The sequence below is a fragment of the Malaclemys terrapin genome, chromosome 10 (genome assembly GCF_027887155.1).
Source record: "Malaclemys terrapin pileata isolate rMalTer1 chromosome 10, rMalTer1.hap1, whole genome shotgun sequence".
Lineage (NCBI taxonomy): Eukaryota > Metazoa > Chordata > Testudines > Emydidae > Malaclemys > Malaclemys terrapin.
Window position 1 is genome coordinate 40,247,555 of NC_071514.1, and position 16,444 is coordinate 40,263,998.

General features: G+C 50.1%; 1 protein-coding gene across 4 annotated transcripts in view; it reads left to right on the forward strand.

The window, feature by feature from the left end:
- Positions 1-14,485, forward strand: part of LOC128843873 (mucosa-associated lymphoid tissue lymphoma translocation protein 1-like) — a 61,884-nt gene extending 47,399 nt beyond the window's left edge. For all 4 annotated transcript variants that reach the window (XM_054040972.1, XM_054040970.1, XM_054040973.1 and 1 more), the window contains 3 exons: positions 1,016-1,167; positions 7,656-7,781; positions 13,349-14,485. In XM_054040972.1, coding sequence (XP_053896947.1) covers positions 1,016-1,167; positions 7,656-7,781; positions 13,349-13,711 — 641 coding nt within the window. In that variant the 3' untranslated portion in view covers positions 13,712-14,485. The remainder of the gene's footprint in view (positions 1-1,015; positions 1,168-7,655; positions 7,782-13,348) is intronic.
- The last annotated feature ends 1,959 nt before the right edge of the window (positions 14,486-16,444 follow it).

Consider the following 16,444-nt stretch of genomic DNA (forward strand, 5'->3'; position numbering starts at 1 on the left):
TCCTGGGAATTAGCTCTTCCAGCCTGGAGCACCCTCTGCAGGCTGGTGTCTCCCTCCCGGACCTGGTGCCCTTTGCCCTGGGGTTCTGCCCCAGCAGTAACCCCCAATCTGGATCTCCCCTCCCTGGGGAACCCCCAACCCTCTAAACCCACCTTGCCTCAGTGGCTACTGCCAGTCATCATCTAGTCCCCGCTCCCTGGGGCAGACTGCAGTCTCTAAACCATTCATCATCAGCAAGGGGGTTAGGACCTGCTGCCTTTGCCTATCTCTTTAGCCCCAGTGCCTTTTTGTAAGCCCTTTTTAAGGCCTGCAGCCTGGGGCTTTTCTAGGCTGGAGCTCCCCAGCTCCCTCTGCCCTTCCCCAGCCCTGCTCCACTTCAGGTACCCTTCTCTCTCCAGCAGCTAGGTCCTTCTCTCCCAAGAAGCTAGAGAGAGTGCCACTCCTTCTGGCCCATAGCCCTCTTATAAGGGCCAGCTGGGCCCTGATTAAGCTGGCCACAGCTGTGGCTGCTGTCCCAATCAGCCCACCTTTCAGAGCCACAGCCCTCTCCAGGGCTGCTTTTAACCCCTCTTTACTGGAGTGGGGCAGCCACCTCACTACAAGTACCTACTCGGGGAACAAATAGTTCATGATGGTCTCTTCAGTCTAGCAGATAAAGGTCTAACACGAGACAATGGCTGGAAGTTGAAGCTAGACAAATTCAGACTGGAAATACCGCATACATTTTTAACAGGGAGGGTAATTAACCCCTGGAACAATTTCCCAAGGGTCATGGTGGATTCTCCATCACTGACAATTTTTCAGTCAAGGGTGGATGTTAGGTCTGCTCTAGGAATTATTGTGGGGCAATTTTCTGGCCGGTGTTACAGAAGTCAGCCTAGGTGATCACAGTCGTCCCTTAGAATCTATGAATCATTCCCATCTGCTGGCAGTGGCACAGCAATGAGACAGAGAGCACTTGGTGTGCTGTGCGTTCTGGCCTCTGCAATGACGACTCCTCTGATTTCACTTACAGAGTTGCTGAAAGAGACACTGACTTTTCCATGTGGCATCCAAGTGGAGCTACGCTTCCAGGTGGTCTTTTCTAACGTAATGCACGTGAGTGCAAAACTGCAGGCTCCCCCTCCGCACGTCACTGACATCCGACTCCTGCTCTGCAGACCCGCGGTGAGCTCCTTCATGTCTTTGGCTGGGGACCTTAGGCCAGTGTTCTGAACTTCCCTTCAGCCCCTTTCTTCAGCAGGATTGAAAAGGCAGCAGAAATAGTAATGCCAGTGGTTGGGCAGGAAGGAGGAACAGTGTGCAGGTGGGGGTTGTGTAGTGTGGGTAGGGGTTGTGTAGTGTGGGTGGGGTGTGTGTTGTGTGGGTGGGGTGTGTGTTGTGTGGGTAAGGTTTGGGAGTGGGTATATGTCCAGGAGAGGCTGAGGGGCTCAGTGTGTAGAGAGGGTGGGATGTACATTTGGGATGGTGGAGAGGGGAGCTGGGAGTGTTTGGGCAGGTGGGTGGAAGCCTGGGGTAGTGCTGTCAGGATAGGTGTGTTCAGGGGCCAGGCAAGGGGCAGTGTGTGTTGAAAGGCGGGTTGGGAATGAGCTGCAGAATGGGCATATCACTCTGTTTCTAGAGTGTCTGTCTGGCAGCTCTCTGGGGAATTGTATTTCTGACCATCATAAAGTGGGGGATCTGGGTGTCTTTGCTCTGCCGAAGGACGCTCACTCAGTGAGGAAGGGAGTCCTGCCTGGGATCCTGTAGCCATCAGGAATCAGCCATGCCTGGACCCTACTTGCTCCAGCATGGGGACAGAGCACCACAGACTGGCTTGATGCTATATCCTGGGCACAGACACTGGAGGGATGTCAGATGCTGCTGGAGACAGCTCAGTGCCTTGCCCTTCCCAGAGGGAGGAGCCTGTGTGGGCTGAGTGACGGTGCATGAGCAGGGGCTGAAGTACTGTGTGGGGAACATTTCCCAGGAGTGTGCTCCCCTTGTGGGAGGCGCTAGCCATCTACAGCAGCAGCAGGCCCAACCGGCACCAACACGGGCCCATTTCACACCTACTGGGAGGGATGGCCCTCCACTCCTCGCAGCAATCAGGACGGATGACTCAGGACATTCTCCTGAGGCTGTTCTGGGTTCCATCAGTGCAAGCCACAGAACAAGTGTTCTAAATGCAGAGGTGATGTGCAACACCAAGGCTTTGTTTACTTTTTATGTAAATGTGTTTCCAATGTCTCCTGATTTACCTCGGAGTCACATTCAAGCAGGTGAAATTACATTCTTCTTCAAGTGATCGCACATGCCCATTCCACTATAGGGCTGTCTGTGCTCCCGTGCACAGTTGTCAGAGAGTTTTTACCTATAGCAGTACTTGTTGGGACAGCTTGAGTGCCCTCTGCTGCCTCACACACATCGTGTAGGCATAAAGGGCCGAGCTACACCAGACCCTCCTCAGTTCCTTCCTGTGGCCAGTGATGGTTGTTGGAGCTCCCTGGACTTACTTCTGTAAATCTTTCCTGTTATCTGCATATAGCACCTGTGTATCATTAGTGTAGTTAGTCAGTCAATTAGTTAGTTTCTTAGTAAACAAAACATTGTTTTTGTTGTTTCTGTGGGTTCCAGCACCCAGTGTGGGGGACTCACTCCAGTATCAGATGTAAGCCACGCTTTCGGGGTGTCAAGCCCTGATACTCTTGCGACAAAGCTATGCTGAATAGCGACCCAGACTCCAGCTCCCTTAAATACTTGGGGGAGGCTCATGTGAGTGTAGCGATGCGACAACTCACCAGCACAGCGCCTCCTGCTGGTCGTCCTGGGAATTAGCTCTCCAGCTCCAGAGCGCCCTCTGCTGGCTGATGTCCCACTTGCCTCCCGGACCCCGGTGCCCCTTTACCTTGGGTGCTGCCCTCTGGCAGTACCCCCACTCTCTGGGTCTCCTCACCCAGGGGAACCCCCAAGTCTCCTCAGTGGCTACTGCCAGTCATCATCTAGCCCTTGCTCACTGGGGCAGACTGCAGTCTATACCACTCCTCATCGGTAAGGGGGGTTTGGACCTGCTGCCTTTGCCTAACCTGGGCTGCACCTCTGCAACCCGAGCACCCTTCCCGGCCTTTCCCAACGCCTGTAGCCTGGGGGTTTTCCAGCCTGGAGCTCCCCAGCTCCTCTGGCCTTTCCCCAGCCCTGCTCCATCTCAGGCACCCTGCTCAGCTCCAAGGCAGCCAAGTCCTTCTCTCTCCACTGCTAAAGAGAGACTTTCAGCTCCTGGCTCACTGGCCTTTTATAGGACCAGCTGTGGCCTGATTGGGGTGTGGCCCCAGCTGTGGCTGCTTCCCCAATCAGCCTAGCCTATTGGCTCCCAGGGGAAGCCCTTTCCCAGAGCTGTTTTAACCCCTTCAGGGCTGGAGCAGGGTAACCGCCCCGCTACAGTGAGTGAGAAGTGCAGCATTTGTAAGGGCTCTAGGCCCCATTGGAAAAAAGACAGAGCAGCCAGATTAAAATATCTGCTCTTGGAGTCGGTGCTGCAACCTCCATTTGAGCCCTCTACTCTGTGCTCTGAGCACCTCGGCGTCGGTCAGTAGTACACCTCTGGCATTACTGGTACTGAGGGGCAGATCAGCATCTCCGGTATAGGCTATATCTTGGCCAGTTTAGGCTATATCGCTGTTACAATGTTTGTACTTTATATATACTTATATGCATATGGTGTGGATGATGCATGTTATTACTATATTTATATGGTAGCCAGCATACGTTAGTCAACACAACCATGCCTGCAACTGTTTCCATCACTCCGCACTGACTCAGCTGTTTGCGGCTTCAGAGTGACTCCCAGACAAATCCTGGAATCTGGTTATATAGATTCTAGCAGTGCCCACAGTATTATAATACTTAGCCCTTTTCATCAGCCGCTCTCAAAGCACATCATAATCTTTAACGTCGTTATCCTTGCTGCCCCCCGTGGGTTAGGGCAGTGCTGCTGTCCCCAGTGTACAGAGAGATTAAATGGCTTGCTCACGGGCACACAGGAAGTCTGTAGGAGAACAGGGGATTGAATGATGGTGTCTTTAGTCCTAAACTGGGACCCTACTCACTGGGCCATCTGTTGGGCACTTTACAAACACAAAATGAGGGACAAGCCTTCCCCATGAGAGGCGACAGACAGATGGACACAGGATAGGGAGAAGAGGTGTATCATGTAAGTATAGGGGTCAAGATTGTGATTGTTCATGTCTTGGGGATAGAGTATCATTTTTAACAGCTGGAAGATTTATGATGTACAACGAGGCTGTCTGCTAAGGGTGTTCATTAGATTGCAAAGCCAAACACTCACAAGGTAGCCATTACAGACTGGGTAATGCATGCCAGCAAGGGAATGGCTGGGAAGGAGCTGCCTGGAGAGACACTGAAGGAAATGCTGGTGGGGAGGGAGGAGGGCAGTGAGCCAGGAGAAGACAGGATTACAAATGGCAAGAGAAGAGAAGACAATAACATGTCAAAAGCAACAGCAAAGTTGAGGTGAAGGTGGCGCAGAGGCCTTGAGATCTGACCAGAAACTGATCATTAGAGACCTGGGCAAGAGCAGCTTGAGGATTGGGGTTCAGTGTGAGGGAGGGAGGTGCAAGTAGTGGCTAGTGGCTGTGAAGTGCAAATGGGCTGTGATCGAAGGAGAACGCATGGGGTGGAATATTCCTTTTGTTCTATTCCAGACTAACAGCCTGTCTTCACAGCAGAGTTAGCTCCAGGTATAACTCTGCTGTTACCCCAACCAGGGGTGAAAGTAACTTAAAGGACTTACTGGTACTCCAGTGTCCTGCGGAGGGGGCGGGGCCTCAACTGGAAGAGGCGTGACCTCTACCGGAAGAGGTGGGGCCTTTAAATCTGGGGCTTTTAAATCAGGATTTAAAAGGCTCGGAGATCCGGCTGAAGCTAGGAGCCCCGGGCCCTTTATATCACCCCCGGAGCTACCAGCTGCAGAGGCGGCTGAGAGCCCTGGGGTTTGGGTAGGGGTGAAAGTAATTTACATTTCTTACCCATATGGTCCAATCGCAAGCAACCCACCTCTCCTACTTACTTCATGGATCCCTCCCATTGAATGACATAGATATAGAAAATAAAGCTGCCACTACTACTAAAAATACTGTCTGTAATAAAACTTTAATATTGGAATAAGCCTGAAAAAGTGAAAACTCACTGTCACATTTTTCTCCGTGTCTTCCCTCCTCCTCCAGCCAGGCTGCCGACGCTAGGCTCCGTGCTTTCTCCCTGCCTGGCACTTAGGCTGCAGGGGCTTCCCTCTAGCTTGCAGCAGGGAGCAGGGAGACTGGCTGAGGGAGGGAGAAGCCTGCCCCCTGCATAAGAATCTTTAAACTCAACTGTTCCCTGGGCAGTTCAGCCCCCGGGGTTAGGAGCCATTTCTGGCATCCTTGTTAATTTCACTCCCAGTTGTTGGGGGGGAGGGGGGGAAGGTGTGTGTGACCATGGCAGGGGCAGTTCTTTTCTGCCCCCTGGATGAGGGGATCTCCAATACTACTATAATACAATAGTAGGGGTCGGTTGCTGGGGTCGGGGCAGTCGGCGGCAGGCTGCAGCTGCATTGTTTGTGACACACACATACATACTGTATGTATTACTGTCCTGTGGGGAAGGTGCCAGTGCCCTTTTAGGGGGGGGAGACAAGTGTTTCTGGGCTAACACACCTCAGGAACTTCTGCTTAATGTGTGCTCCTTAATGGAGTCCGTCCTTCACCAGGGGGCTGTTTGTTGGTCCAACTCCTACACTGAAGAGCTATCTTTTTTGAGAGATCCATCCATACTGTACATATCTATTTAGAATATATCTGGATCAGAGTAGATTTAGATCTGTGAAGCAAGACAAGAAGATTTTGTTTTCCCAGGAAGACATTCATGTGGATGTTCCAAAGTTAGCTTTTGAGTGCCATACAGTACCCCCAGAGAATCCCCATTTCGGAGAAAAGGAAATAAGAGCATTGGCTGATCAACTGAGAATCAATCAACAGGAAACACACTTGGGATTTGTTGAATTCAAGGCTTTTGGAGGAAAAAAACATTCCTGGTAAACTTAAAAAACTCGTCCTTGCAGTGGACACCTTTGCTGCAAGCAATGCTGACTGCGAAAGGGGATTCAGTGCGATGAACAACAACATTACAATGAAACAGACTGCACTTACCACTCGTCATGTGGCGGACTTGCTATTCATTTCATGCGTGGGACCTCCTTATACTCAGTGGAATCCCATGCCATATGTGAAATTGTGGCTTGGAAAGGGCCGACGTGCAGCACATTCATCTCGAGGCATGGCACGACAACAGGGAGAGCAACGAGAGCAGCTGTATGACCCAATGTGGGAGTTGCTATAAGGATGCTTTGCTCCATCCAGTCCTTCCCAAGGATGCCCCTTTCTTGCCCCCGCTGGGCTGGCCCACTCACACCTTCCATGTGCCAGGACTGAGCCGCGGGCTGGGGCGGCTTTGCTGTGGGTAGTGGTTCCCGTTGGAGCTGCAGCCCCCACCTGCCAGCCCCTATTGCTTGTGGTGTTGCTGCCGCATGCCCCCCAGACCTCCGTCTCCTCCCCTGTCTCCCGGGCAGCTCCCTCCCACAGCTGGAAGACAGCACAGCAGCTGCTGAGACTGGAAGTTTTCCTGGGGACACCATTAAGCAGCAACCCAAAAAGTTGGTGTGACATGCCCACTTGTTCTGTCTTGCTGCTAGTGTCACTTTTTACACACCCTGCTCCATTCTGAAGGCTGTTCTGCAATGGCCACATGGCACTGAACAGCTAGGCTAGGGTCAGTGCAGTGTCAGTCCCATCCCTGTATACTGACTGCAGGGGGCTTTTGTGGGGAACAAGCCCGTACAGCAGCTGTATGCCCCAGCCGTTCACACTTGGCTCGGGGGAGGTTCCCGGGTCATTTGGCAGCTCTTGCAGCCAGCAAGCACACCTAAGGATCTGGTACCTCTACACAGCCCATGTCAGTGAGCTTCCCAGCCCAGGTCGACAGACTCGGGTTAGCGGGGCTCACACTAGTTCTCTAAAAATAGCTGTGCAGATCGCGCTTTGAAGTTGCAGCTTGGGCTGGAGGTCAGGCTCTGAAGCCTAGGGAGACCAAGCTGCAACATCACAACACTGTCTACACTGCTATTTTTAGCTCACCAGCACAAGCCCTGCTAACCTGGGCTGGGAGGCTTGCTGATGGGTTGCGTAGACATTACTCATGAATTTGGAGAAAATAGCAGGCTGCTGTAGTTGCTGGAACGTCCCACCAGAGGGCCTCATGATCCCTCATAGCAGGCCAGCATATTCCAGACACGCTGTTATGCGAGGGCAGGTAACATCAAATAGGGAGGTACTTTTTTTTTTTTTTTTTTTTTTAAATGATCTTTTTGCTGGTAAAAGCCCTACAGTTCTCTGGCTGCTTTGTGCCACCAGAACAGCACAAAAGTGAGTGCTCAGAAACTGTCCCTGTGCTCTTACAGTTCCCATTTGTATTAGGAAATGCAGGATTTACCTTAACCAGAGCTCTCTGGGCAAGGCCAGCCCCAGATACTGCTGGGTTTGAGTAGCCAGGTGTGTGTGAATTACTGGGCTTCTTTGGCTTGTGCTGAGAATGCTTTTTTGTTTATTCTTGTCTGTCTGCTCCAGGAGGTGCGAGAACTGGCCATGCTGCCTGACTGCCAGTCTGACCGGGTGGTGTCACTACTTGTCTCACTGTATGAGCAAGAGGAATTGGACTGTGTGCTCCGGCTCTGTGGCCTGCAGAAAATTCAGGTAAAAAAGCCACCCTCTGTGGAAATCTCACTGCTTGCTTTACTGCCCCAGAGAGCAGCTGGTGCCTCCCAGACCATCCTTGCAGGGGACTTCCATCATCCTCACGCATTCCTGACCCGTGTTCCTGGGTGTGAAGGGAAATATTGGCTAAGATATGGCCATGGTGCAGCGGCCTCTCCCTGGGCCTTGAACTCTCCTGTGGCGGATTAATGACCAAGCCAACACTGCTCATATCGGGGCAATTCACTGCTGGGCCACAAAAGATCTGTCCCCTTTGCTTACACTTCCTTTCTAGCCTCAGGCCAGAGAACATGTTTTCCCCAGGCCTTTCCGTTTCAGACAGATGGTCGGGCCACAAGCAAAGACCAGACCCATCTCCAGTGGCTTACAAAAAATTTTAATTCCATCAAGAGACATTTACCTATCCCATAGATGGACGAGGCTGCTCATTTAGAGAGGTTGAGTGATAAACACCAGAAGGAGGGATCATGATGGTTATCTAATCTGACCTGTTGTCTAGCATAGGCCAGAGACCCTCAGCCGGTCAGCCCTGCAGTGCTGGCACTGGTTCTTCCCTGCTACCTGAGGGCCCAACACTTTGCAGCTGAACCACAGTCTATCCTTACAAAAGCATCCAGACTTGGTGTGAAAACTCCAGGAGATGGAGACTCCATGAAATCCCTCCATAAACTGGTGCCAGTGGATAATCGCCTCATTGTTTCAAAATTGCGCCTTATTTTTAATTTGAATTTTTAGGACCCAACTTCCAGTCACAGGATCTTCTTATTCCTTTATCAGCGAGATTAAAAGGCCCCCTACATCAGATGTCCCTTCTCTGCAGAGGAATGCAAAGGGGCATGTGTCCCCCTATCCTTGAGTACCACAAAAACTGCTCAGTCTCCTTTTTTTAATGTGCATTCCATATAATTTATTCAAGTCCCCCCATCAACACCTATAAAATGCAATATAACAATTCTAATACCCTGCTCCGCTATGACCGTCGGCCCCTGTTCATCACAGCCCTGTAAGGAAAAGAGATCTCCCTTCTTTGGGATTGGCTCACTGAGGCTGCAGTGAGCAGAGTGCTGACCCATCTATTAGACCTCAGCACTCTGTCACACACCTCCCCCTTTACCTAAGAGTGGGTTTGGGAATTTTTTTGCACCTACCCCTCCTTGCAGGAGGTTCTTGCCTCTATACATTCCCATTTGCCCCACGTTGGTCTTGTAGGGTCCCTTTTCTGGGTCGTTCTATCCTCCACCTGCAGAAATTGCTCCCATAATTCAGTCTTCACCCACAGAGCTTCACACCTACAGGTCCACTCTCCTTATCTTCTTCCACCTTGACTCCGGGTAGGGTCTGTTGTTGTCCCCCTTTCTCTTCCTTCTCTAAGGCCTCTGGTTCTCCCAGTCCCACTTAACGGGCCCCTCGGTTCCTCCCCTCACCCTTTCTGCCATGCAGGTACCCGGGACTGTCCAACTCTTGGGCTTGGGCTGTTCTTCTTCCCTGAGTCTCGTTCTGCCTTTCCCTTTTTCTCTCTCTTTTCCTCTGGAGCAGTTCAATTTTTGCCTTGGTTTGTATCATTCTGAATAGGGTGTTCTGATTCTGTTAACTCAGGCCATTCCTCATTTGCTTCTTTTTCTAGCATGTGGGGCCATGGCCACTTGCTTTCTTTCTATAGGGGAAGGAGCTCAGTCCATACCCTCTGCAACCAGATGGGGTAGCCTCTCCATTATTCCCACCTGCTTCCATCTGCATTTCCCCTTTACCTCCAGGGGTACCTCTGCCATTGGGCACTTTCTTCTCCCCTGGAATGCATGTTAACTTTATCTTCTCCCCTGAGAGCCTCCAGTGGGGCTTCCCTAAATCCCCCCAGATCAATGAGCATCCTGAGGCAGTGTCCACAATCCCCCTTCTTCCCATCTTTATAGGGACGGTAGGCATTTTCCTTTTCCTCCCACCTCTGACAGTCCCAGTCCATCCACAGAACTCTGGGAACCTGCATTGAATCCTGGAGAAGTCCCGCTTTTTATGTCCCAACCTTCCACATTGTTAGCATACTAGTCCCCAATTCCCTGAAAGAGTTCCTTTTACTTCCTCCCTTTTCTTTTTGGGGCTTTTCAATTCCCACCCCCTCCATCCCTGGCTCCAGACCCATAAGTAGCTGGACCGCTCTTCTGGGAAAATTGGTTTCTGCAAATTCTTTGGAGAGTTAAATTGTGACCTCTAGGATGCTGGGCTGGTGCCTCCTTGCCCAGATTCTGGTATTCTCTGGGAGGCTCAGGAGAAATTGGTCCAGTACTACCAGATCTGTAATTTCCCCCCACAGTTCCAATACCTGACTTAAGCCAGTGGGCAGCCCAGGCTGTCCGCTTTTGTGCATATGCCCTGGGTCATACCCCTCTGGTGGCCCAAAATTTCTGCTGGTATTTTTCAACAGACAGCTCCATCCAGTCTAAAATGGTGGCCTTCATAACATCTTAGTTCTGGGGCTGTTTCTTATTCAGGGCCATTAAGCCACAGAGTTTTCCCAGTGAGATAGAGTGCCACCCGGAGGGCCCATGTTTCCTTACCCCATCTGCTGCCAAATGGCCCGGGAACCTACCCCAAGCCAAGTGTGAACGGCTGTGGCATACAGCTGGTGTACAGGCTTGTTCCCCACAAAAGCCCCCATCTGGCTCCAGTGACTACACTCTTGCCTGTTACCAGGAATGAGTCCAGATCATCAGTTGGGCCCACTTTGCATAGTCACAATCGGGCTATGACTCCCAGCCTCGGCACTGGGACTCACTAACTTCTGTACCAACTGGTTTCAGAGTGGTAGCCGTGTTCGTCTGTATCAGCAAAAAGAATGAGGAGTACTTGTGGCACCTTAGAGACTAACAAATTTATTTGAGCATAAGCTTTCGTGGGCATGCAGTGGAAAATGCAGTAGGAATATATACACCTCTACCCCGATATAACACAACCCAATATACCATGAATTCGGATATAACGCGGTAAAGCAGCGCTCCGGGGGGGCGGGGCTGTGCGCTCCGGCAGATCAAAGCAAGTTCAATATAACACAGTTTCACCTATAATGCGGTAAGATTTTTTTGGCTAGTGGTTCTGAGTGTGCCAGCACAGAGGGTTGTATACTAACAGCTGAAATCATTGAGAGCTGTGTTAAATGGGGGGAGGGGGCGGCTGGTGAAGAGGCGTGGCTTGTGGTGAAGACTGCAGCAGAACCCCATGGAGAGGTGTGGCAATTGGCCATTGACCCACACAGTGGAGCATGTAAGGTGCCCCTGTTCCTTCTCTCCCCTCCACCTCCTTCCACTCAGGCTGGGAGGTAAACCTTTGCAGATGAACTTCTGAACTCTGGGCCTGCACTGACCAAGGGCAGAAACTGTGGGTGGGGTGACTGTTGGGTTGCTGGACTTAAGACCCTGAGGGGAAAAGGACACTGCCAAACTTACTTGGGGGTGGGTCTTTTGCTCATGGTTTGTGTTATGAATCCTATTTGTGGTGTTTCCCCACATAATGCCACATTGTTTCCCTCCTTTATTAAAAAGCTTTTGCTACACTCAGACTCTGTGCTTGTGAGAGGGGAAGTATTGCCTCTTGGAGGCACCCAAGCATAGTTGTCCCAGGTCACTGGGTGGGGGCTCGAGCTGGTTTTGCATTGTGTTATTGAAAAGGAACCCCCTAGATACTGAACCCGGCCCCTGTTGCTGCTAACTCTGACGGGCAGAAGGGTTACATCTGCATAGTGTTTTGCAGCTCTTTCTGCTCCTCAGCCAACCACGGCAGAGTCTGCTCTGTGTCTGGATGCTGAGCCTTCACACCAACTCCCCCCCAAAAATATTCAGTCACCCCTTCAGGGGAATCCATATCCCAGACAAACCCACACTTGTAATGGGGTGTACATCCCCCCAGTCCTTGATCACTGCAGAAACAGCTCACACTCTCTTCTTTTAATGTCTACTCCATGTAATTTATTCAAGTCCCTTCCACCAACACTTATACAGGGCAATGCCACAATTCTAAGACCTATGACCCTAGAACAATCAACCTCTATTCATCAGGGCCCTGGGAGGAAAAGAGATCTCTCTTCCTTCAGTCTGAGCACAGCTAGTTCTGTCCTCTCCGCTTTTTCCCTGCCAACCCTGCCTTTTATCAAGTTAATCAGCTGATGGGCCAATTAGTCCCTTAACTCATGCAGCTTCTCCGTCTGATTAGCTAATTCCTCCGTATTTCCTCAGCCGACCGTCGCTGGAGAAACTAAGTGCAGCTATAGTGATCAGAGTGCTGGCCCATCTATTAGACCTCAGCACTCCGTCCTTATAAACTGCTCCTTATAAACTGTGATCAGATCACCTCTTATCCCTTGCTTCAATAAGGTAAACAGATTGAGCTCCCTTAGTCTCTCATTGCACGGTATGTTTTCCAGACCTTGAATCATTCTTGTAGATCTTTTCTGAACCCCTTCCAACATCTGTTTGTTTTAAGTGTGGATACCAGAACTGGACACAATATTGCAGTAGTGGTCTTGCTAATGCCTTATACAGATGTACTACCATCTCCCCGCTCCTGTTCAGTGATCTACTTATACATCCAAGGACTCTATATGCTCTCTCAGCCACAGCATTGCACTTTTGTTTATCAATTGTTTATCTGTCATAACCCCTAAGTCCTCTTCAGAGTTGCTGCTCTCCAGGATACAGTCGCCTATTCTGTAAGTGTGACATACATTCTTTCTTCCTAGACAAATGATCTTATATTTGACTGTATTACATGCATGTTGTTTCATTGCATCCAGTTTACCAAGTGATCCAGATTGCTCTGTATCCGTGATCTGTCCTTGTTACTTATCACTTCCCCAGTTTGTCATCTGCAAACTTACCAGCAATGATTTTATATTTTCTTCCAGATCATTGATAAAAATATTGAATAGCAATGGACCAAGAACAGATCCCACTAGAAACACCCCCATTCATTGACAGTTCCCCATTAACAACTACATTTTGAAGTCAGTCAGCTTTTAATCCCCAGAATGTGCCATATTTAATTCATTTTGAACCCTAATGCCAGACCTGCCTTCCCTGGTGCCTTCACCTATGGCCAAGAAGACTGATTCAAAACAACAACATTGCAACAAAAATTTTATAAGAAATCACAATCCTCACCATAAGAGGAGCAGCCTCCCACAGAGCCCCTGGCTCCACTTAGCCAAACTCCTGCCATGTGTCGCAAGTGACAAAGGGTACATCCCAAGCACAGCTTATCCTGTCATCAAGAGAGCTTATTTCAGTGGCAGCCAGGAAGTCTAGTAGGTAGATAGTGGGTCAGATTCACTGCTAGTGTAAGCAGATGCAATAACACAGTTAGCTAGTAGTGAATTTGTCCCAGTGAAGTTTGTCAGTGACTGGGTCTCCTGGCCAGAGTTGCGTGCTGCAGACAGTGTTTGGGGGCAGTGAGCTCCTAAGAGCAACCAGTCCAGCCTTGGTCCCTTGATGGTGGTTGAAATGAAGCCTGCTTTAGGTTTTCATCTCTGATTCCCTTTGTGTCCTCTGCTCTTCCCCCAGACTGATGTGCTGCTGCAGTTGGATTTGCATTACACCCAGCTGGGCACCAAGCAGAGGGCTTGCGAGAGTCTGCAGAAAATCCTCCAGAAATCTCTGCTAGCAAAACTGTTCAGCCAGAAAAGCTCTGCAAATCCATCCTGCATGGCGGGCCAAAAGGCTGCTGCCACCATGGGCCCCAAGGATGCCCCTGCTGTGAATGCAGCCCATGAGGGGCCCAGCTCTCTGAGAGCAGAGCCCAGACACAGCTGGCAATGTAGCAGACAGTCAAACATATGCAGCGAGCCGGAGGAAAACGATGAGAGTGACTTGAGCAGCCTCTGCTCAGCCCTGCAAAGGGCTGGGCCAGGGCAGGATTGTCCTTGACACGTGGGGGAGTTCAGCTCACTATCAGCAGACTGTATTTCAAGTTAGAAGCCAGACAACTCCCATAATCTGTATTCTAGTCTGAGCTCTTCTCCAGTCTGGCGTGGATCACATCCAGATGGTCAAGGCTGCTATTGAAAGGGTTTCTCCTCTCATCCCATTAGCAGGGAGTCCTAGTGAGCATTATCTGACTCACAGGCAAAGCTATAAGCTGTTTAAAACAAGGGCCTTCTGCAGAGGGGTGATTTTACTGTCCTCTGACAGTGTGACTGACATGAGTCATCACATTCCCCAACAACAAACGTCATTCATTTACAGCCAGTGTTGGCAATTGAGCTGCTTTGAGAGTCTCACTTTAATACTCAAATGTCTACTCTACACCAAGCACTGACAAAACTGTAAGAAATTGTAAGTGAAGAGACCCAAGAACCTTGCAGGCACGTCTGATACAACCACAGCTGCAGTTAAAAAAGCAAACAAGTCCCTCAACTCTGTATAAATATTACAAAGAATTAACAAATGACGAATGTAAAATTGTATGAATGTGTAGCTGTGTTCAGTATGTGGTGCTGAAATGGTGTTAGGCTTTTCTATCTAATAGGAACATGCAACAAACAATTGTACAATAACTTATATTTGTGTTTCTAAAGGATATATTTGATCTTTGTATTTAGGATTATGTTCATTGTTCTCTAAACCACATTCTGATGTCATTTTGGGAATGCACGTAATTGTAATGTATTTTAACATATTTATTACATTGTTTTTCCTCTGGTTCTAACGTGGGTCAGAGTTAAGGGTTTTATTATGTTCTAAATGACAGTGTTTGCAGGATGCGTCTGATGTAGCTGGATGCTTTAACCTAGTGTTCTCTAGTGTCTGAGTGGTTTTAGGCATCTGTGGGTGAGATTCACAAGGGGAACTTAGGCATCCAACTGCCACTGTAGGTGCCTAGGTCCAACATTTAGGCGCCACTGGCATTCACAAAACTCCTTCTCAGCTACCACCTAACCCTGGGGTGTCCATTGCTAAAGTCCTTAAGGTGCCTAAATTTCAGTAGATGGGCAGGCACACAGAGCATGCTTTCTATTGAATATTCTTTGGAGCAAGGGCCTGGCATGTGGGTCTCCCTCTTCCCAGGTGGGTGCTATAGCTACTGGGCTATAGAGTCATTCTCACTCTCTGGCCCACTGAATATTTAACTATTCCCCTTTGCGACCCCCACCCCGGGTATTAAGGTGGGGATTTTCTTTCTAGTACTTAGATAACGTGACTGCAGCCTTAACTGTCAATTGTCAGTTTTCCTGGTATGGGAATTGCTTGGGATTTTCTTTTTGAAGAAATGAAGGACCCTGCCAGTGTAGCTTGCACTGCTGTAGCAAACAATTCACCTAGCGGGAAGCTCCCCTGTGCAATGGCTGTCACAGACTGAAGACACCAGTTACATTTCATGTAAATCCTATTTTGAGGGCTGAAGAGATCCATAGACCTTGTGCTGCCTCTCTGCAGAAGAACAAGGGGTGGATGTTCAGCTGCTATATGCTCCACTTAAGTCTGTGTGCTGAGAAGAGAGACAGGAACCAGCCTTTGTACACTGAGCAGCGGAGATGAGAGAAGGAGCTCTGCTGGAGTGCACACTCCAAGCATCATGCACAGTGCCTGCCACAGTGTACACTATGTCTTACCAGGTGGTGGCAGTCACCAAGCCCCCACCACCACCGAGTCTGAATGTGGGCCTTCAAGGGGCTGCCTGCTGCAGCATGTGACAGTGACTTTGTAACGTGTGGATGGCATCCTGGAAAGCAGCTCAGCACATCACAATCCCATTGGGTGTGCAGGCATGTTTGTCTATCTGGTGTAGTTCCTTGGGATCTGAAGGCTGATTAGATATGTTGGACCACAGCAAGCTTCATGCCAACATCTGCTGCTTACATACTGGAGCATGAAAAGCTGAGGAATTATTGGGCGGATTGGGTAGGGTTACAGGATGTTGTAAGTCACATGACATTAATGGTAATTGGGGCTTGGAGTTCTTTTGCCGGTGACTCAGTTTTGCTTGTCAGACACCAAACTAATAGTAACTTTAAAACATTAATTAAACCCCCATAATGAAAATGAACAGAACCTGGCCCTATGACTCTATGTTAAAGGTGCAATGTTTCCTGGGGAAGCTCAGCCGGGGCTCCTCCAGCCACAGTGCGGGGCTTGTGATTCCGGCGGGGGGCAGAGGGGCCATGGCTGTAGGACTAGCCTCCCTGAAGGAGGAGTTCATGTGCTGCCTATGGGAGTGGGACATCATGCCAACACAGCTACCCTGAGCGTGCCGCTTCCTCAGCCTGCCGTGTGTCTCTGAGGCGAGCGCCTGTTCTCCCGCCCTCCATCGCTGCCACAGCTCCCTGTGCCTGGTGTACACCCCTGAGTCCCAAACCTCAGCACCCCCTCCGCCGCCTCTGAGCCAGAGGGTGAGGGGGATAGGAACCGATGCAGGAAGGCAGAACCCAAAGGCTGGGTAAGAGCTTGTATAGCAGCAGACAGGCAGGAGTCAGGGTAGAGGTAGGGGTTGCATAGGAGCAGAAAGAGAGTGGGTCAGGAGCCAAGGGGACAGGCCTGGGCTGAAGGTACATGGACGAAAGAGTCTATCCCACTACAGCACTTTGCCCTCCAGAAACTGGTATTGAATCCAGGATTCCTGAGTCTCACCCTTCCTTTGCTGTTAGCAAACACCTTTGAAAC